Consider the following 22,058-nt stretch of genomic DNA (forward strand, 5'->3'; position numbering starts at 1 on the left):
TTATATAGCCTGCCCCAGTATATGGTCAGCCAGCATTGCCCCAGTATATGGTCAGCCAGCATTGCCCCAGTATATGGTCAGCCAGCATTGCCCCAGTATATGGTCAGCCAGCATTGCCCCAGTATATGGTCAGCCAGCATTGCCCCAGTATATGGTCAGCCAGCATTGCCCCAGTATATGGTCAGCCAGCATTCCCCCAGTATATGGTCAGCCAGCATTCCCCCAGTATATGGTCAGCCCCGTTATACAGCCAGTCCCCTGATCATTAAAAAGCAAAGTGAATACTCACCATTTTTTGTGCTGAAAAACTTGGCTTATACTCGAATATATACGGTAGTTAAACTACATTATTTTTTGCATTGGAAGCTTGGAGTTAACACTAATATATATATATCCTTCTACCACAAACATGGACTTGCACTAGGAAGAAGTGACCTACCATGTTAACCCGCAGGGAATCTATACAGCAGACAGCGCTGCCGATTCCTGATCTGTACACGGTGTAGTAATGGTGCCAGCAATGACCTATATGGAAACCCCTTTTAAGCGATTAGTAAAACGAAAGACAATTAAAAAAAAAAAAGAAACACCACATTTCCTTTAATTACAAAATTCTCCATATATCTCTATATGTCATCACATGCGGGACAGACTGTGCTTCCATAATATATTATATAATATATACAATTACAAAAAAAGTGAAAGAAACAGCACATAAGGCAAACAGGTACTAACCATGGATGAGTACACCAGGAAGCAGATATATCGGCTAATGTAGTATATTGTGCTCGCTATATAGTATATACTAATGGTATAGCATATGACATCACATGGTGACTGATGCCTGCACTGACCCACACAGGAGAAGAGACTGTACTGACATTATATGTAATATACCACAAGTGGCTGTGGTGATAAGTCTACAATATACATAGGTGGTTTCCAGAGAATTGAAAGGGGACATCCATCTGAGTGCATGTACCATATGTATACAGAGACACAATCACTTTTACTCACCAGTGTATGGTTACGATTGTGTACGTGGGATATCCACAAAATTGCACAAATAAAGTCCCAAATTGCCTGAAATTTTGGAAAAAAAAAATTGGCTCCTTTCTTCAAAATAGGAGGTTAAGGGAGTATTCTCAACTGGACGCTGACAATTATACAAACATTTCTTCAACTGGATGTTATTGAGAAAAAATTGTCCCATGTGACAATTTCCCATAAATCTGACCATGTTATCCCTTAGAAACGAGATTGTTGTCCTTGGATACGACCACCTATGCCGGTGTGATCACACAAAGAAAGTAATTGTTTCTTGCATAGGTAAGGGACGGGAGTTACTGCTTATCCTACGGCCGTCCTGTAGTAATGAACGCCAAATCCAGGTGGTTAGGGCTCAATGGTGGTGGTCGTATCCAAGCACAGCCATCTTGTTTCTAAAGAAATAACATGGCTACGTTTATGGAAAATTATCTTCACACAGTTAAAAAAAATTTTTAATAACATCCAATTGAAAAAAAAACATATATATGGCAAGCATGTTACATTTAATTTGAATGTCCATATAGAAATACCCCTTTAAGTTTGGAATTGCAGTTTAATCTCATTTACTGGAACTGAAAATCTGATTTTCACCTTAATCGTGACATTTAAAGGGAATGTATCAAGGCATTTTCCCTTTAAATACTTGTTACTTCCTTTTAATAGGTAGCAGGGCAGCAAGTATGAAAGTGCATGTACTCCTTCTAATCAGAATTGTACCTACATGTTTAGAACTGACCCTGAACCCTATGGCTCACATTGACCTGTACCAATGGGAAAGATGGGTCAGATGACTCAGTGAAGTTTCCTGTTGACTCAGGGTTTCCTGTTGCGGCGTCAATAACTTTCAATAAATACATATATATATATGTTATATAAGTGACTAGAAATAATTTTCTAACATATCTTAGAGAGGAAAGTGCTTCTTTCTCCACTTACTTTGGCTCTTATCCTCCTCCTTCCTACTTTGCTTTTCACACTGAAATCTTTGCTGAATTCCATCCTGCTACTAAGGCAAACAGAAACACAGGTGTCAGATTACATAGAAGTCTACAGAGAGGGAGGGGGCAGCAGTGAGTCACAGCAGCTAGGTCTCCACTTATCAGATCAGGGAGCTAGAAACTGCTGAGACAACTATAGCTAGAAACTACAGAATACAAGTCATATACTAAAACCCGACATCCCCACCAGCTATTTGAAGGATCGGGTATAGCGGCTGTGTGTCCCCCTGATCCGGACTGATCTGCAAACAGGCAACAGCTGTAGTCTATCCTGTCTATCTCATATCTCCAAAAGATTTGTGGAAATCTCTAGCAAAAAATATTGCACAATAGCAGGTTTTACATCAATAGTACCGTAAGTAGAACATCAATATGGGCCAAAACTTGTATCCTCAGCTGGAGGAGTGGCGCCCATGTGATGCTATACAAACTGAATCAAATCGGAATTCAGAATCGGAATCGATTCCAATCGGAATACGATTTTCTTGAACTTTTACCTTTCCATGACCTGTGAATCCTCTGCCTTGAGTTGAAAAGTCAAAAAGTCAAATCTGAGACAGACTTGTTGATACAGACAACCTTAAAAACATGGCAGCTTTCTTCCAAAAACATGACCACGCCTGACTAGAGGAGTGGTTTTTGGGAAAAAAAAAGTAGCAATGTTTTTCATCCTCTAGACAACCCCTTTAAGACTTGTTGGCAGGTCAAAAGGGGTCCTAGGAATAGGACTGTTCATCCGAAAACCAGTCTAGCAGCATAGCCCTGTATACGAACACTACAAACAAAAAAAAAACATGAAATGCTGTGTGGACTAGGACTGTACTTAAAGGTAATGTCATGAAATGCATTTAAGACAAGACTTAAAGGGACATCCTCAAGAACGTGAAGGTCAGATCGTCATTTGATGTCTCCGTCTGTTTAGGAAGACCCAAAAGAAGGATGTACAGCAGCTGTGTGCACCTGCAACAAAATACAGAGGAACAAGGAGTCAATGAGTGACTGAAGTATAGACACAGAGCAGAATAGTTTGTCATGTCTGACTGATATGAATAGGAAACGCTATGAAATTTATTTCCCCGCAAATTTTCTCTCCAAGCATCAGCCCATAAATATATAAGCAGGTGTCCTACATCCTTTGTAGTCAGCTCTGCTACATCCTTTGTAGTCAGCTCTGCTACATCCTTTGTAGTCAGCTCTGCTACATCCTTTGTAGTCAGCTCTGCTACATCCTTTGTAGTCAGCTCTGCTACATCCTTTGTAGTCAGCTCTGCTACATCCTTTGTAGTCAGCTCTGCTACATCCTTTGTAGTCAGCTCTGCTACATCCTTTGTAGTCAGCTCTGCTACATCCTTTGTAGTCAGCTCTGCTACATCCTTTGTAGTCAGCTCTGCTACATCCTTTGTAGTCAGCTCTGCTACATCCTTTGTAGTCAGCTCTGCTACATCCTTTGTAGTCAGCTCTGCTACATCCTTTGTAGTCAGCTCTGCTACATCCTTTGTAGTCAGCTCTGCTACATCCTTTGTAGTCAGCTCTGCTACATCCTTTGTAGTCAGCTCTGCTACATCCTTTGTAGTCAGCTCTGCTACATCCTTTGTAGTCAGCTCTGCTACATCCTTTGTAGTCAGCTCTGCTACATCCTTTGTAGTCAGCTCTGCTACATCCTTTGTAGTCAGCTCTGCTACATCCTTTGTAGTCAGCTCTGCTACATCCTTTGTAGTCAGCTCTGCTACATCCTTAGTAGTCAGCTCTGCTACATCCTTAGTAGTCAGCTCTGCTACATTCTTAGTAGTCAGCTCTGCTACATCCTTAGTAAATGTGCATCCATTCCATCAATTCATTGTCCTGTGACATCACACAGGTGCATGGCTCGTTATATATCCCTGGTCATGTGATGTCACACAGGTGTATAGCTTGTTATATATCTCTGGTCATGTGATGTCACACAGGAGCACGGCTTGTTATGTATCCCTGTTCATGTGATGTCACACAGGTGCACACCTCGTTATATATCCCTGGTCATGTGATGTCACACAGGTGCACGCCTCGTTATATATCGCTGGTCATGTGATGTCACACAGGTGCACGCCTCGTTATATATCCCTGGTCATGTGATGTCACAGGTGCACAGCTCGTTATATATCCCTAGTCATGTGATGTCACGCAGGTACATGGCTCATTATATATCCCTGATCATGGGATGTCACACAGGTGCACAGCTTGTTATATCCCTGGTCATGTGATGTCACACAGGTGCACGCCTCGTTATATATCCCTGGTCATGTGATGTCACAGGTGCAAAGCTCGTTATATATCCCTAGTCATGTGATGTCATGCAGGTACATGGCTCATTATATATCCCTGATCATGGGATATCACACAGGTGCATGGCTCATTACATATCCCTGATCATGGGATGTCACACAGGTGCATGGCTCATTACATATCCCTGATCATGGGATGTCACACAGGTGCACAGCTCGTTATATATCCCTGGTCGTGTGATGTCACACAGGTGCACGCCTCGTTATAGAACTCTGGTCATGTGATGTCACACAGGTGCATGCTTACATCGTTATAGAACCCTGGTCATGTGATGTCACACAGGTGCACAGCTCGTTATATCACAGAGAGTAATTAGAGGTTTGGAATATAAAAAAGCCTGTGCACCTGTGTGACATCGATGTAACTTATTGTTCTTCCTTTCAGAGAAAGGAAGGAAGAATCCAACAATATTGCACAAATTTACACATAAACAAGTAATAGCAAAAAATATATAAAATATAGTGGTTAAGTGACAAATACTGGTTAAAAAATGATCCTGCCCCAGAGGGGGCACCAGACAATGTGGCATGCCAGACAACAGATCAGAGTGAAAAATGTGTTTACAACATCTGAATACCGGTAAGGGCACCAGTGGCCATATCCATCTGTGTGGTACTGATGGGAAGCATCAACCAATGGGAATACATCAGAAAATAGTAGTCAGAGATGAGTGAAATATAGCTCACCCATGTTGAACTGATCGTTGCTTGGAATGACAACAGCCCCAATCATTTTTTAACCAGTATTTGTCACTTAACCACAATAAAGAATTTATATATTTTTTGCTATTACTTGTTTTTGTGTAAATTTGTGCAATATTGTTGGATTCTTCCTTCCTTTCTCTGAAAGGAAGAACAATAGGTTTCATCTATAAATTACCAACAAGCCATATGGTACTAATTTATATAGGGATGAACACAGGTTATAGTACACCAATACGGTACAACATATATATCATCACCTTTTTCCCTATTCTGGTTTGTTCAATTTCGTTAATGTTGACCTGTGTGACATCACATGACCAGGGATATATATAGGCCATGCACCTGTGTGACATCACATGACCAGGGATATATATAGGCCATGCACCTGTGTGACATCACATGACCAGGGATATATATAGGCCGTGCACCTGTGTGACATCACATGACCAGGGATATATATAGGCCGTGCACCTGTGTGACATCACATGACCAGGGATATATATAGGCCATGCACCTGTGTGACATCACATGACCAGGGATATATATAGGCCATGCACCTGTGTGACATCACATGACCAGGGATATATATAGGCCGTGCACCTGTGTGACATCACATGACCAAGGACATATATAGGCCGTGAACCTGTGTGACATCACATGACCAAGGACATATATAGGCCGTGAACCTGTGTGACATCACATGACCAGGGATATATATAGGCCGTGAACCTGTGTGACATCACATGACCAGGGATATATATAGGCCGTGCACCTGTGTGACATCACATGACCAGGGATATATATAGGCCGTGCACCTGTGTGACATCACATGACCAGGGATATATATAGGCCGTGCACCTGTGTGACATCACATGATCAGGGATATATATAGGCCGTGCACCTGTGTGACATCACATGATCAGGGATATATATAGGCCGTGCACCTGTGTGACATCACATGACCAGGGATATATATAGGCCGTGCACCTGTGTGACATCACATGATCGGGGATCGCTTTTTAGCCACAGGAAATAAAGAATGAAGTCCTATAGAAAGACAACAAGCAGAGATACAGAAAACAAAGGATACGGAAAGTATACTGGAAAATTGTATAACTTTTTCTTTACACAATATCAATTATTTCCACAAAGTGGACAACCCCTTTAAGGGGTTATTCATGATATATAGACCTACCTTGCCAGGTGCGTGTGTCGTACAGTTACTGAAGAGGTTGATCCATGCTGACTCCCATTGTTTGATAGATCTCTTTAAGAAACAGTAACGCCGTGTCTTCCGATGTCCTACAAGACGAAATAAATCCTCTTAGTCTTATGGGAAGTGTTACAGGCGACCCTGAGGGCCAGGCACGTAAGCATTGAAATTTGGCTTCTCTCTAGAAAGAAACAGGGGCTGTTTTTTTTTTTGTGTCTGAGTTCAGACAACTCCATGACATATGGACTGCATGTTTCTTACAATCATATACAGGCAGTCCCCGGATTACGTACAAGATAGGTTCTGTAGGTTTGTTCTTAGGTTGAATTTGTATGTAAGTCAGAACTGTATATTTTATAATTGTAACTCCAGGCGAAATTTTTTGGTCTCTGTGACAATTGGATCTTAAAAATGTTGGGTTGTCATAAGAACCAGGAGTAACAATAAATCTTCATTACAGACACCGGTGATAACTGTTATAGCTGATTATTGTAGCCTTGGGATAAAGTACAGTAACTTACCAACATCCAGAGGTCTGTTTGTAACTAGGGGTCGTCTGTAAGTCGGGTGTTCTTAAGTAGGGGACCGCCTATAGTCATCTATGATGACTATAGGACTCCTGTGTGGTTCTGTATTCAGGCTTTCAGTCTCATGGGGAGGATCACACATGATAATGGGAGTCCTGCTCCATGCACAGTGCTCACCCACGGCCTCACACAAGGAGATACATAGAGTAGTGACTGTGGTACTTACCAGTAACATAAGTGGCTCTGTAGTGCAAATAGATATTCATTAAAGCTCTCAATAGGTTTCTCCTGGAGAACATAGTCGAATCGCTGACCCCCATTTAACATCCCCACATCGAGCGCTGCCGGATCCTCATTTACAGGCACGTCCTCGCCTGCCGCCACTATTAAAAAAATATGATAATAATCAATTGTTTAATAATGTAGTACAAGTAAGAAGATACTTCTATCAATGGTAAGGAGAAATTTCTAAAAACAAAGAAATCTGGACCCCCCTCGTCCTCGTGATCTGCAAGTTAGGCCCTATCCACTAACTTGTTTTGTGGCCAAACCCCTTTAACAGACAAAACTGCAGTCATAAAAATCTACTCTGCACTTCTCAGGCTCCGACTCCTGCACTGATCATTTGTGATGACTTTGCTGGTGAGATGCATCTTCAGGGAGCGGATTAGGTTACAGATATTTACCATAATAGTCTATGGAGGGGGGAGTATGAATAGTTGTTACAATATACAGAATAACCATTATACAGCAGTTCTTAGCTTTGTGGATGTGGATCTAGTAATGAGGTGAGGTAGAAAACTTAACTAAATCAGTCACTAGTCTGAGATGTATCCCCTTATCTCTCTAATTAACTCCCCTCTGCCGCTTCTACCTCATCACCCTCCATAGACTTCTAGGTACAACTATAATGTGATCTCTCAGTAAAGCTAAAAGTCATCTCCACCCTGGAAACAGATTTATTAGTGAATTCGGTGTGAGTGATCGGTTCCAGAGTCGAGTGTGGGCAGAAGGAGCTGGGTAAGTGGAGAAAGAGGCCTTTTTCTTTTTTAAACAGATCTACCAAAAAGTTATATCTGCATTTCTGTAAGATGTACCTTACCAGGAGGGGTTTCTGTGACAGGAGGAAGTTCAGAAACAGGCAACTCAGCAGCTTCTGTAGTCGGTGGAGGTAAGGTAGGAACAGGGGGCCGGGTGAATGTCTGCCAGGCGACGCGCAGAGACCCCAGAAGGTCTGTACCCATTCGGGTTAGTCCTTCTTTCAATTCTGTTTGATAGAAGATAAGATTTCACATTTCAAAATATTGTAGATCGATAGATAAATATTGGTAGTGATTGATAATGAGAGAGTGCGATTGAAAGATAATGAAAGAGAGAGCAATAGAAATACGAGTTAGATAATGAGATATATATATATAACTATGGTAGATAGAGGAGAGAGTGTAATAAACAGATATGTAGAAAAAGCTTTAAAGCCGAAACGTTGCATTGAACATGGGTTAAAACCCGTTCTTCACTGGATCTATTGGGGGTGCTGTTTTTTTCTGCATATTACTCCGAGAGGACCCCGTCCTGGTCCTTAGGCTGGATTCACATGAACGTGTGCCCGCCGGGCCATAGCCGGGTGGGCATACGTCTGCCACCATGGAGAGGAGCAGGAGTGACCCCTCACCTCCCCACAGCGATCCATTGCGCACGGCGCCGTAACATGGGGAAACATAGGACATGTCCTATCTTTTCCCTGTGTACGGAGCGGTACAGTGCCGCACATCTGCAGCACCGTATCACTCCGTGCACCCATTGCCGGCCTATGGGGGACGCATGTACAGCCGCAAGCTTGCAGCGTTATATATATACATCCCCCTATGGTCGTGTGAATGCAGCCTTAGACAGATAACAAAGAAAAGTCCAGGTCAGCACATTGTGAAGGCTTCATTGAAGGAGGGGTGCACATCCCGCAGGTCCCTTTGTAGATACATGTGGAAAAACACGCAACACTCCTCAATCCTAAATACAATTTATTGGAAATGTGGTCGCATCCCCAAAAAACGTCACCATTATTTGAAATTTGGATTGTGGAGTGCTTCCAGTGTTTCCACATCTAGATAGATAGATCACATACACTCAGTTACCTAAATGCATCCTCTTCCTTCCCTTATGATGAGGGATCAGCATTGGTTCAAATTCCTCTTCCCTCAGAACCATGGGTTCAATCCTGTAGGCGACCGGATCAAACTGCAAATATTAATTAGAACAAACATTATTATATGGATAATTCGAAAATGTCAATATACAGATTATTTCACTTCGGTACAAATGTGATATGGAAAATACAGGGACAGGTGGAACAAAGGAAAGAACTGCCTTCTACTTACAGGGTGGTAGATATTGAAGAAGCGTTTACATGTGGGGAACTGATACTTGGGGTCAATCCGCTTTAAACCGCGCACAGTCAGAAACATCCCGATAGGGGAACCCCAGGCAAAGAAGATCTCTGGGTGGAAAGTGAGTTGTGGGTAATTGATTCGGACCTGGAAAACAGGGAACAATCTCTTTACACATGGATGCAGACAGGGCTATTTGGTAATTGGGTAACATTTAAAAAGTAGTAATTTACATGTATTTATATAAGCCCTGAATAGATCAGGTGGCGTTTGTCCGCCATTGCTATCTGGACCGGCACAGCGTAGGCAGCAGCCATGTCCTTCCAAGCTTACAACCTGCCTCATATTATTAATGAAATAAATCAGGTGAAGAACTGAGTGACGGCCTCTTACCTGTCCAATGCCTACATCAAAGTATTCATAATTGACCATATTGAAGGTGGTGCCGGAGGTGAGCGGAGGTGGCGTTAGCTCAGGGTTAGGAGAGGTCTCCATAGGTGGGCAGTTAGTGTCCTAAAAATAAAAAGTAAGGACTCATTTTGGAGTTTTGTATTAGTTTATAGTGCTCACTACTACAGAGATGCAAGTGGAGCTTGTGTCTCTCTTACTGTAAGGGAGGTGACAATTCTCTTTTACAGAAGAGCCAAGATCTAAAAATTTAAACAAGGCCTGACTTTAGGATGGCCATCATCAGTGGCAAGCCATAATGCTCTCAGCTCTCGGGTATTTTCAGCACTTACATAGACAGTGAAGTGGAGTGCCAAAGATACCAGCTTGCTGGGTTCAGCAGTTTTCGGCGCTCCCATTAAACTAAATAGGATGGCAGGATGCATGCACACACTACCACTTCATTCAACTACTGACAACGGGCCCCCATTTTCCGTTCTTGGGATTATTGGGGGTCCCAACAGTCTTAGATTATTATCCCCTATGCTATGTTTGGAGGTTAAAAATCAAAGTTGGTCCAACTCCTTAAAGCTGGTCATACACATGAGATGATTGGTTGTCCTAAACTGCCATTTTCAGCAGGACAGGTCAACCATGTTGGGCATCTTGACTTTGCTATTATCAGCTTTACCTTTAACAAATAAGGACACACAAACGGCTAGCTGAGCTGAGCGTGCATGTATGAGTGGGGATCAGGCGGGATAGCTGTTGGCCAAACAAGCACTAAGTGGGCAGCTTTCTTATGTGTAAGGCTCCTACCCCTGGGATGTCTTTACCAATGTGGACCTTTCAGTTTTTGCCCTTTTTCCAACTTTCCTCAATGTCCTTGTAGTTTTATGAAGAATTTTCTAAAGCCGCCTTAGTCCAACAGGTATATATACACATCTTATTCAAATGAGAAAAATAGATACATTTTTTCTCACCTGAAGATGTGTTCTGTGTTTTATATACTCAATTATTTTTTTTCTTGGTCCCAAAGGAATCCCCAGATTCTTCAAGTCTTGCTCGGAGCACAAAACCTATAGGACACGTGCAGCACAAAACATAAGTTCTACAGGATCTGAAACATCACGGTAACACCACGGCTTCCACATAGGAAGAGTCAGACTCACCAAGCCGTCTATATCCATCATTTCCCGCTCAAACACCGCACCCAGGTCTTCTACCTCCAGCTCTTTCAAGACGTCTTTTAGCGATTTCTTGTTTGTCCGAGATTCTGATCCCTGTACAGAGGCCTGCGCCAAAAGAAGGAAGAGTTACAATACCGGCATAAACCATGGTCGGGTGTGATCCTGTTTTTGGAAGAAAGCAGCCATGTTTTTCACCTTCTGGACAACCCCTTTAAAGCTATATCCCCAGCTTTGGTTCTCATTATAAATCCACAGGACTGACTCCAATCTTCAGTGCGGCCAGTGACTGGCATGCAGAGTGGCTGAGTATGCGCCCACACCTAGCATGTATTCATGTCATATCAAAGCATAGAAATGCCCTTTAAATATGGGCAAGTCTTCTCTGACTTGCACACTGCTGCTTCATACTGATTGGATCACAGGTCTTGGACCAATACTGGGCCTGAAATCATTTTGTCCTGGGCAGATGTGCAGGGCGAGGCAGGGGTACAAGCCGCGTGTGGAGGTTCACAGATCTATCGGCCAGGATCCCATAATACTCCCGTCTACCTCCTTACCAAACCTCAGGTAACCCCCCCACAACCCTGTCTGAATGTAACACAAATGATACACTCATTAGAGGACTCCCCAAATCTATTTACTGGAAATACACAGAGTACATGACATTTCACCTTTGCTTTGTGAGCAGGGCTTCCTGTGGGATCCACCTGGTTGGTGAGTAGATCGAAGAGAATAAGAGATCCTGCAGAGGAGACACAGAATCCAGTGTTACTATGCGAGTTTACTAATGGTGGTAAAACTTCCACAGCCATTCAAACAAGGTTACAACCTCCTATTATTACATATATAGTCAATAGTACTATCATAGAAAGAGGACAATGGATACATACAATTCCAGTTTTCCAATAGCAATGGGAATGCGGAGGAGAGCAAAACCCTGACATGTGTTTCACTCCAATGCTTCTTCCTGGGGTAAGAAGCCTAGAAGCCCCCGGAAGAAGACACATGTTGGGGTTCCGCTCTCCCCTGTGTCCCCATTGTCCTCTTTCAATAACAGAACCCCATCTCTGTATGAAGAGGGCTCAGCCCGTATGGCGTGGAAAGTTAAGGTGTTAAAGGACTTCTACCATCATTTTTACTGATGGCAGACGTGTCCTACAAAGAAGTTCCTCAGGACTTCTTTTAGGATTACAGCAATATACAGTTTTAAAAATTATGCTAATCAGTCTAGGTGACGTAGCCGGAGTACCTCAAGGCAAATCAAAAAATAAGACGAGTTGCTCGGGTGACGAAATATCATTTTTATAACTGTATATATTGCTGCAAGCGCGGCGTATAGAGTTATAATAAAGGTTCTGAGGAGAATAGTTCCTCAGGAACTTCTTAGTAAACTGATGTTTAAGTCTCAGTGCTTTCCATACAGCCCAATTGGCATTTAGTGTGTTTAAGCACAGAGCTTACCACACCAGGCCCTGTCCCCAATGGGGCTCACAATCTAATCAACCTACCAGTATGTTTTGGAGTGTGGGAGGAAACCGGAGGACCCGGAGGAAACCCATGCAAACACAGAGAGAACATACAAACTCTTTGCAGATCTTGACCCTGGGGCTTGAACCCAGGACCCCAGCGCTGTAAGGCTGTAATGCTAACCACTGAGCTGCCGTGCTGTCCTATATTTCTTCACCAAGGAAAAGAAAACTGGCGATTGTAACGTCATGTTGCCCTAAGGAAACTACACACACACAATGGGGAATTACATCTATTCACATAACAGACAAAGATCAACATGATAGCGCTGTCATCGTGCCAGGTCACACAAGCTCTGCCTTCAGCACATTGTGACTCACTTCATCCACAATGCTGTAACAGGCGGAGTCTGATAAGAGTGTAAGCTCTTGTGGGCAGCTGTCCAATTACATGCAATACTCTGTTAGGGTTTATCTGGGGTCACCAATTGCAAAGATGAGTGTAAAAATAACAAAGAACTTCAACTTCTTCTCGCTGCCAGTCTCTGTTGTTATACAGAGGCTCAGCGGTGACAGTGCTTGCACCAGTTATAACCTGCGTTCTGTATTAGGCTGCATTACAATGTGACAACATAAAGCCTCTGTATTCTGTGCCATTGTCAGTATAGGTTCTTCCTTATTTTTACCAATACTAAAAAAACTAAATTTGGTGATCCTGGGAAACCCATTATATTGGACATACACACAAGAGACCTGTCAGCCAAATGATCATTGGTCATAGCTGACTCCATGCTCCACCAATCCTTACCTGCCCTCATTGAATTGGATGTACAGACAGATAAGACAATGTGAGAATGGCCAATGTACATCTAGAGCATATTAGATTCATACAGACCCTCTACATTATACTGATACTACACTAGAAGGACATTTCCTTCTGTAAAAACAGCGCCACTCTGTGGTCATGGTCTCTTATTGCATAGTGTTCACTTAGGCAATAGGAAACCTCTGTAAATTGTAAAACTCTACAACCTACCAAGACTGTGTCCTGTGACTGAGACGCGCCCTTTGAATGTGGGGTTCCTCTCCAAGAAGAGCCTGTAGATGCGATGCATCTCCCCACACACAGTGTCCACGATGGTTTGGCAGTATGTCGGGCTGTTGTAGAAGAACAGGTCCAGTAACGTCTCGTTTGTGAACTGCCGGAGGCGACAGATGCTGGGCAGTGTAATCCTCTGGATGTCTCTAGAAGAAAATATTACTATTACAATAAAAGTTAGACAGATATTTTCAGCTCCATCTCTATACACCTGAGCTGCAATACCAGCACAACAAATCAGCCATGTTTTTTAACCCCCAGAAAACCCTTTTATATGCAAGTTTCTAAGTTGCTCTGTAGCCTAAGGCTGTCTGCACACATAGCGAATTGTCATGAGGAAAATCTGCATGAAAATAAAATGCACTTTTTTACGTGCATTTTTGAGGCCATTTTACCAGTTTGGTTTCATCTGATGACATTTCAAGCTAAAAATTTGCATCAAATCTGCATAATGGCTTTGCAAATCTTTGTAAAAAAATTTTTTTTAAAAAATGATGCAAAAATCCCTGAGGACGCACATACAAAGTGACATGATCATTATTTCATTTTTAGGATTGAACAAAAATGCATGATTTCTTCCAGATCATTCACTTTTATATTAATTAGGGATGTGGATTTTCCACCAAAATCTGCTCGTAAAATCTGCAGGTAACCTTATGGTCCTCCACTATTATAACTTAATAGGGGTAAGTCTGGGGATCATAACGTGTCCCCCTGCTGTAATCGGCTGTGATCTATGAGGAAATTTAGTAGTAAGTGTTGAATCCAGCGCCACCACAAGGGAAATGAAGAATTACACAGTGTTAGGCTACATTGACACGATGTGTGCCCGCTGTACCGTAGCACACCCATTGCCGCCTATGGGGACGTATATACGTCCCCTGTACGGCAGTGTGAATGTAGCCTTACACCGTTTATAAGACATGTCCTCCAGAGAGAGATGCTATTCACAGCTTATCACTAATGGCCAAGAGATGTGGGTCCTGAACACGGGCCACCTAGCAGGCAGTGAAGTGTAATTGCTGTACCATGCTGTCCCCCATTTTTCAGAAGACCCCTTGTGATACCCATGACCTGTAGCTGTTCACATACTTGTCCACTCCGGTGGCATCGGCATGCAGAGCGCTGTGCCAGTTCACAGGAAGGAACTCAACCCGTCCAATCTGTCCTCCGTCCAGTGACTTCTTAAAGTGGGCGTGAAGTAGGTTCAAGGACACAAGACGGAAATCATTCACTGGAGAAAAGAAAATCATTGACATCAGGTGCACCGCCGCTGATGGAGAGCAGCGAAGTAACTATTGGGGTGCAGCTATAGCAGCTGCTATGGGGCCCGCAGCGTCAGGGGGCCCAACACACTAAAGAATGGAGGATGTGCAACTTTAAGTACACATTAAACTGTTCATTGTACAGCATAATATGTATAGAAAAGCGCACATCATTGACAGAACACAGCAGGACCGACAGCTAACATAAGAAATATCGGGGGAGTGGACGGTCGGAGGAGGGACACGGCCACCAGTTGATGGGGCGGCCATGGGGCAATCCAGCCATGTGCCTGCGTTCTTTTGCAAAACCAGCATACTTTCATTCCATGGTTTTTACGCAAAAGTACGCCAGGTCTGACCGGCTGTAGTTTTGCTCCCGGCCACGTCACTCTCCCGCCAGATACATTAGGAGGCCTAAAGCCTCTTGATGTATCCGGCACAAAGAGGGAAGGTGTGGCCGCTATCATACGCCAGCATATGATAAATCTCCCCCTATGTGTGTACGAGTGTATAAATGTATGGATGTGTATTTGCTCTGTACAGATGTGTGTGACTGTATAAACACGCTCCATGCAGAAGTCTCCTAGTTACGCCCCTGATGAAGAGGTAAATCCTTGCTGCTTCTAACGGTCCACCGGAGGCACTTACCACATTGCACAATACTCCGAAACTGTAAGTCACAAGCAGGACCGATACCGTGCACCATGAAGACCAAGTGATCGATCTGCTCCGGTTCACCTGGGACAAAAAAGTTACAGTGATCAAAGGGAGACAAATCAGAATCTGCTGGGACTTTCCTTCTGTTTGTGCCATACAGGCGCAGGGTACAACTGCTCCTACAAAAGTATTACTAAACTTTTTTTTCCAAGTTTTGGATATGATCAGATCAGTCCCTGGCAGCATGAGCACCTTCCTGCCATCCCATTTCATACACTGATGACTTCCCATTGTGCGCATCCTCCCAGTAATACTGCGGGTGCAGCTGCCCTGGAGAGATTACACGGAGGATGCCCATGATGAAGGCAGTGCATGATGTGTTACATGTCCTGGAATTATTTGCAGCCTCATTTGCATATGAAGATAATATTTGTGGAATTTACACTTCAAATCCATGTGTCTTCTCACCTTGAGGTATCTCCACTGAGATATTTTCGACCCCTCTCTTTACAGTCCGTGGCCGCCCCTGCTCAGTAGGAGTGGCCCCCCATTCATCTGTCAACCCTGTTGGCTGGTAGTGAACCATCAGCTTTAAAAAAATAACAAAACAGGAACGTTACATATAATCTTTACATATATAAATATTATATTAGGACATAAAGGGAATCTGTCAGCAGACTTGACAATAGAAAGCTGCAGACAATGCTAGGTAGCTACCATAGAGATTTGTGTAATAATACCTTTGTGTGTGTTGCTGTGAAACAAGGATTTATATTTCAGGATTGTAGCTGGACATGGAGCACTGAGGTGCACAGGTATTTGGGATCTCTTCAATGTACTGCTGTAAAGCCCCTCCCCTCTCCTGTAGCAGCTTCTGTTTGAATACTGCAACAGTTACTCAGGGGGGAGGGGCTCTGCAGGAGCACAGCATCTCACACACCAGTGTGTCTCAGTGCTGCAAGTCCAGCTACAATCATGGAATATAGACTCATGTTACTGCTGCTACTAATACACAGCTGTGCTTACACAGATCTCTGGGTAAGCTACCAAGCAGTCTGTAGCTTTCTGTGGCCAAATCTGTCGACAGATTCCCTATAAGCTGCATGAGAGATTTTAGCAATTACATGTCATGCTTCAATCTAACTATATACTCTAGTCTGAGAGGTAGCCACATACTGAGAGTTATAGGAGTTCCCAGGATAAAAAAATACAATAAACAGCGCCTCTCCTGTCCATGAGTTGAGTTTGGTATTGCAGCTAAAACACAATGAAGTGAATGGAGTTGAACTGTAATGTTACCTACAAGTTGAGCACAGGGCGGGTGCTGTTTATAGGAGAAAAAAGTGAGTAGGGTGAAATATGGGTGCGATTGTCCAATAGAAACAGCGCCCCTCTGGTGTATAGGTTGTATCTGGCATGACGTGCTATTTTGCAGAGGGTTTTGGCAAGTTTTCAAGGACAACTTAATGGGGCAGATTTCTTAAAAATTTCAAAAACTGTCCCAGATTTTTCACGGTGTCAGCTGCTCCAAACCCATTGGTAAATTTGGCTAGAGGCTTCACTTTTTATGCAGATTTCCGTTTCCAGTGTGACCAAATTCTGTCTCCACTTGCACCAACTCTAGTGTGGGCCAATGCGATGCACGACTCAGTTCAGCTGCAATACCACGTGCAACCTGTTGATAAGTGTGGCGCTGTTTCTATATGAAAGCAGTAATGTATTTCCGATGCATAAGAAAAATAAAGCAGGGACATAGCAGAGGTCTATTTGGTGACTGCGTACACACATTTATAGCACTGCGAGGAAGGGGCCGCATACAAATGTTCTCCTCCAATCACCTTGGGGTTATGTAGAATGATAAGGTCTCTGGATGGGGATTCCAGTCTCTTCTTCCACTCATTTTGGGTTACTGCCTGCATATAGGCATCCTGGGAAAATATGGGGGGGAAAAAAAATCAGGCTCAGAATACAACATACAGCAGGTCTGCAGTTTCTGTATTGTTACTTTAAGTACAATCTGAGACACAATACAGCAGAATACATGCTGCAGCTGCTGAAGAACCTCTTCTTAGAGGATGCGTTTGGCGGGTTCCTTTAAGACTTCTATTATTTTATAGCAGACAAAAATAAATAGGAATGGCCGTTTTTAGGTTCCGTTACATAATTCTAAAATAGAACATAGAACTAAAATAGAACACTGAAAGCAAGTGTGAACTGGGACTAAAGTCACTTGTTGTTCCAGCTCATTTTTTTGAGGATTGTTGCTCCCATTGCCAACATTAAAATCACAAGACCCGCGATCAATGCAAATGAGCATTTGGGTTTGGTACGCAAACCCGAACCTTAATGGGTTCCCCTGATCCCTTGCCATAACACTTGAAGGTTTCTCTTAGGGCCCATACCAAAAATGTGGCCTGCATATGGATCATAGTTCCCTGCCCAAATATTATTGTTTTAGTGACAGAGAATAAAAGAGGAGGTCCAAACACAGGTGTGAACTGGGCCATAGAATCTCATTAAGCGATACAGTATAATACATATAAGAATAGGAGATGACCTCTAATATCTCACTGAAGTTCTCTGGATACGGGATATATCGGCTGTCCTTATCTCCTTTGTAGAACCAGGAACATCTCTGCACGACGGAGTCCTCTTCATCCCAGTACACGGACAGGCACCTGCGACTTCCCAGGTAGACGTCATATCGGCCGCCACACACTGGTACCACAATACTGTTTGGATTTACTCCTGGGAAAGGTAGAACAAGACAGAAGTGTTATAAAATATGCACTGAAACAGATCTCACATATAAAGCATTAGAATTACCATGGACACATGACAGGACCAGGCAGCGATGTGGATGACATACTGGCACTATTATAGTGTGTTTGCTTGTGGACCTGCAAGTTCAGAGTTCAGATGACTGTCTGTGTTAAGCTGCTTTCTCCCAACCTGCCTTATGGAGGTGTGATTTCTCAGGGAGTAGGCGTCATGAAAGTCTCCTCAGGTATAAATAAATATCACATGCTACGTATGAATAATACTAACTTGATCACATGCTTCTGCAGGGCTCAGAAATAGATTTGCAAAGAAGCAGAGAAGTAACAGGTGATGGTTGGACCTGGTCACATACTGGGTTTTCTCGTCATCCACTGTCATCTTGGTGCAGTAGTTACAGTTTACATGGTGCACAAAGTTTACGAGATTGATTTGGTTCCAAAACCTGGACCCTGCACTGCACAGGTGCTGAAACAACCAACAAGCCGGAATATATACAATGGATGGAGACACGTGAATGGAAGTGGCATTACAACGGATGGTGCCTTCTTAGTCTGTCTATTATATCGGTGAGGCCACCGTAAGAGCTCATCAGTGTTGGGTCTGGACCCTTATTTAGCCTCATCCCGATGACTTTTCTAGAGAATAGGTCATTGGCATGAAAAAAAACATAAGAGGACAGACGACCCCCTTAGATCAGACATGCAACATTGTGAGCGATTCACAATCATCCCTTTTTTACGTGTGCATTATGGGTGGTCAAAGGATAACTGCATATTAGAAATAAAGTAATTATTATTATTATGATGATGTGGGTGGGGGGGGTGCGGGGGGTACAATGTGCATAGGATCAAGCAGGTCACATATACACCCCCACATTCTAGGGATGCCCATTAGACTGTCGACTGATCTGGTAATCACCAATCAATTGTCTACGAGCGGATTAACTTCTAGAGTATTAAAGGCTATCACTCCACTCTTAACAAGATTACTTCTCATGTATGGAAATCCCATTACTCCGCTGTCACCGCGTAAGGATTACATCATATCCAGAGAATGCTGTGAATGGACCCTCATGTAACCACAGATGACTTCCATTGGCCAAATATCTCCTCATCATTTGTTGATAAGTAGTCAGAACCAATTACTAGTATTAGTCATGATCATAGCATGGGGGAAAAGATCAATAGTGTACCCACTGAAAGATCAATAGTCACTCCCCGAAATTGTATATGACAGCAAACATTCAATGAAGTGGCGAGGAACTGAAACATAGAAAGCTATACACTTGTATGAAATCTCTACTTGAATCATGTGGATGATGTCATCGGTGGATGATGTCATCTCGCGTACTCACCGGAGCAGAACGCAGCCTCCAGTTTGTCAGAGTCCTCCTTGCTGAAGGGGTTCCAGATGTCTCTGCCGTCCTGTGTCCTGGCATAGAACCAGTGAGGCACCACGGCTTCGTAGCACATTGTAGTCTCCATGGTGTCGGTGGAGACCGGGTACAAGATTAGTGGAGAGGACTCCAGTTTACCGTCTGACGACATGTACTATGGTGGGAGTAAAGAAACCAGAGTCAAATAGCTGAGAATGTGTTATACACTCACACACAGGTAGCGTAACTTCCACTATCTGAGAAGACTTTGTTCCCTCCTTACGAGGTGTTAGGTAAGACTAGCTGGAAGACTTCTCTGCAGGAGGAGCTTGGTGGGGCCGGCTACACTTTTGTTGAAGTGTTGACTGAGCTATTGTCAATGGGAGGTCTTGACTAACTAAAAGTGTGTCCAAAAAAACTAGAAAACCTGTACATCAAGGTCAGGTAAGAACTAGGGAAGTGATGTATTGAATCCATGTACTCATTATGGACTTTGCTGCTATGGACAATCCTTATGTTGCTCATAGATCACAAACTATCACCACTGTTAGATCCAAATTACTATTTGTAGGGAATCCTGGTGTTTAATCCTTGCAGCGCCTTCACAGGGGAATTTGAGTATTACACAGTGTTTATAACGAAGCAGGGAACAAGAACTCATACTGATGGCATAACTTAAAGGGCATCTACCATAAGGATGAAAGATTGTATGCCAATGAGCCCGAGGGGCTCCAGGCTCCAGTAATACCTATGGAGCCTCTCAGGCTCATTTGCATACAGTCCTTCATGCGGGTGGTAGATGCCCTTTAAAGGATAGGCCATATAGCCCCAAGTCCTGAAATTCCCTTAAATCCAACAACCCATTGTGGTCACTTTACAGAAAGTAAAAAAATTTGACCCACAAAGCTCCCGGCACCCCTTACCAACAGCCTAGTCCAATTTACTGCTCCCACAGCAGTTTGTAGCCTTTTAGGCCAACAAGAGCACAGGACAGTAGTAAGTATCCCGCAGACAATGGTCCACATGAAGCAAGATGCTTGCACTAAAATTCTAGCGTAGCATTTATTTGGTGCAAAACTTTAGAAAAATGTACTACTGCAGCCTACACCTCTATAAATAAATGCATAGACAAGGAGGTGTGGTTTTGTTACCGATTTATTAGCAAAATGCAGATCCATAGATTAGTGTCTGCAAATTGTCTATTGAGCTCTATGTGATAGTTATGGAAACTATTTATTCTCGGTCAGGATGTAGTGTCCAGTGTTCATCTCATCCGGTGGGTTGGGAGAGAACATTCTCTACAGAGTGTTGGGATTGTATAGAATTTTCATAGGATATATAAATTATTTCTCAAGCAGGAACATTCCATAAAGTCAAAGGTCATAAATAAAGATGAGCAGACATGTTGTTCGCATCAGGGTTCGGCTGCCTGAACAGCCCTACTTACTTAGCATGGCTATGATTGGCCGGGAGGGAGGCCAATCATAGCCACGGCTGGTAGCGAGGGGCGTAAATTTTTTGGACTGGCTGTACGGCAAGCGATACGGCAAACGTGCAGTCTTTAGCATTTAGACAGTACAAGATTGTATAGGGTAGACAAAGATTATGACTAACCTATGATAATTGAAGCAGAGACCCTTTCACCTGCTTCACCAAGTCCAAAACTCTTAATAGGTGGTATACCACTGATTTTGGCTCAGTTTTTTTTTTCTGCTGGCTATAACTTACTGCTCCAGTACAGTACCATCCAGCTTATGATAAAGGGCCTACTGTGTGCTGAAACAAATGTTGATTATTTGGGAAAGGTTGAGGGGTAGAAAATTATTTCCAACTGCATTGGTTTCTGGCCTGCACCCAACTGGAAGTTCCAGGGGTCATGGTACCACCATTATCCAATGACTGACCTCTTTGGAAACGGGACATAGCTTACTTTAACAAGGTGACTTCACTTCCTTTGTTGCCCCCTGGTAAAAGGAAGTCACGCACTGGATGAAGCGGGTCCCGTGACCCTCCCAGGAACTTCCAGTCAGAGATCGCTCAAAACCGAAAATATTGGAGTGACGAGGGAACCAGAGAAGTGGAAGCAAGCGTTTTCTTATTTCTTACTCCGGCCTCGGCACCATGGGGGTTAAATGGGGAAAAACCCTTTTATTTAGGTCATGAAAAGTCTGATATTCTCAATTTAGAAGATTAATCTTACACCTAAGGTCCATAACTGCCTGTACGAAGGCCAAGGAACAGGTTAAATACAGGTAAATGGTCAGTTGTTATCTGGGGAATACCACTCAATCTCCACTTCTGTGGAAAAGCTCCACCAAAAATAAGCTGACCAACACTGCTGCCATGTCCAATGATCCATTGTAATGTCTAGGGGAATGGGTGCAGTTTCCCTGTAGTATCACGAAGGTACAAATTAAGCAATCAAATAAAGCATTACGTTGACTGCATTGGCATGTCGGTGTGACGTGTGGTTTTTCACAGACATGGACACTCTAGGTAGCTTTTCTTTCAATCTTGACCAAATATGAATATATAGATAGTATAGGTCTTCTAAGCAATTAAAAATATGAAATTAAAGGTTTTACACAAATGCACAAGATTAAAGATTTTGCAATCTTCAAAACTTAAAGACTGCACAAG

At 43.1% G+C, this 22,058-nt stretch overlaps 1 protein-coding gene across 3 annotated transcripts in view; it reads right to left on the bottom strand.

Annotated features, from left to right (window-relative positions):
* Positions 1-569: 569 nt before the first annotated feature.
* Positions 570-22,058, bottom strand: part of DDHD2 (DDHD domain containing 2) — a 31,684-nt gene continuing 10,195 nt past the window's right edge. For all 3 annotated transcript variants that reach the window (XM_072149251.1, XM_072149252.1, XM_072149250.1), the window contains 17 exons: positions 19,398-19,593; positions 17,820-18,010; positions 17,101-17,190; positions 15,731-15,851; positions 15,254-15,343; positions 14,433-14,574; positions 13,278-13,486; positions 11,447-11,517; positions 10,758-10,880; positions 10,569-10,664; positions 9,592-9,711; positions 9,190-9,345; positions 8,947-9,049; positions 7,917-8,081; positions 7,041-7,197; positions 6,270-6,376; positions 570-3,008 (listed from right to left, as the gene is read on the bottom strand). In XM_072149251.1, coding sequence (XP_072005352.1) covers positions 6,295-6,376; positions 7,041-7,197; positions 7,917-8,081; positions 8,947-9,049; positions 9,190-9,345; positions 9,592-9,711; positions 10,569-10,664; positions 10,758-10,880; positions 11,447-11,517; positions 13,278-13,486; positions 14,433-14,574; positions 15,254-15,343; positions 15,731-15,851; positions 17,101-17,190; positions 17,820-18,010; positions 19,398-19,590 — 2,109 coding nt within the window. In that variant the 5' untranslated portion in view covers positions 19,591-19,593 and the 3' untranslated portion in view covers positions 570-3,008; positions 6,270-6,294. The remainder of the gene's footprint in view (positions 3,009-6,269; positions 6,377-7,040; positions 7,198-7,916; positions 8,082-8,946; positions 9,050-9,189; positions 9,346-9,591; positions 9,712-10,568; positions 10,665-10,757; positions 10,881-11,446; positions 11,518-13,277; positions 13,487-14,432; positions 14,575-15,253; positions 15,344-15,730; positions 15,852-17,100; positions 17,191-17,819; positions 18,011-19,397; positions 19,594-22,058) is intronic.

This window comes from Engystomops pustulosus, chromosome 4, assembly GCF_040894005.1.
Source record: "Engystomops pustulosus chromosome 4, aEngPut4.maternal, whole genome shotgun sequence".
NCBI classification, from domain to species: Eukaryota; Metazoa; Chordata; class Amphibia; order Anura; family Leptodactylidae; genus Engystomops; species Engystomops pustulosus.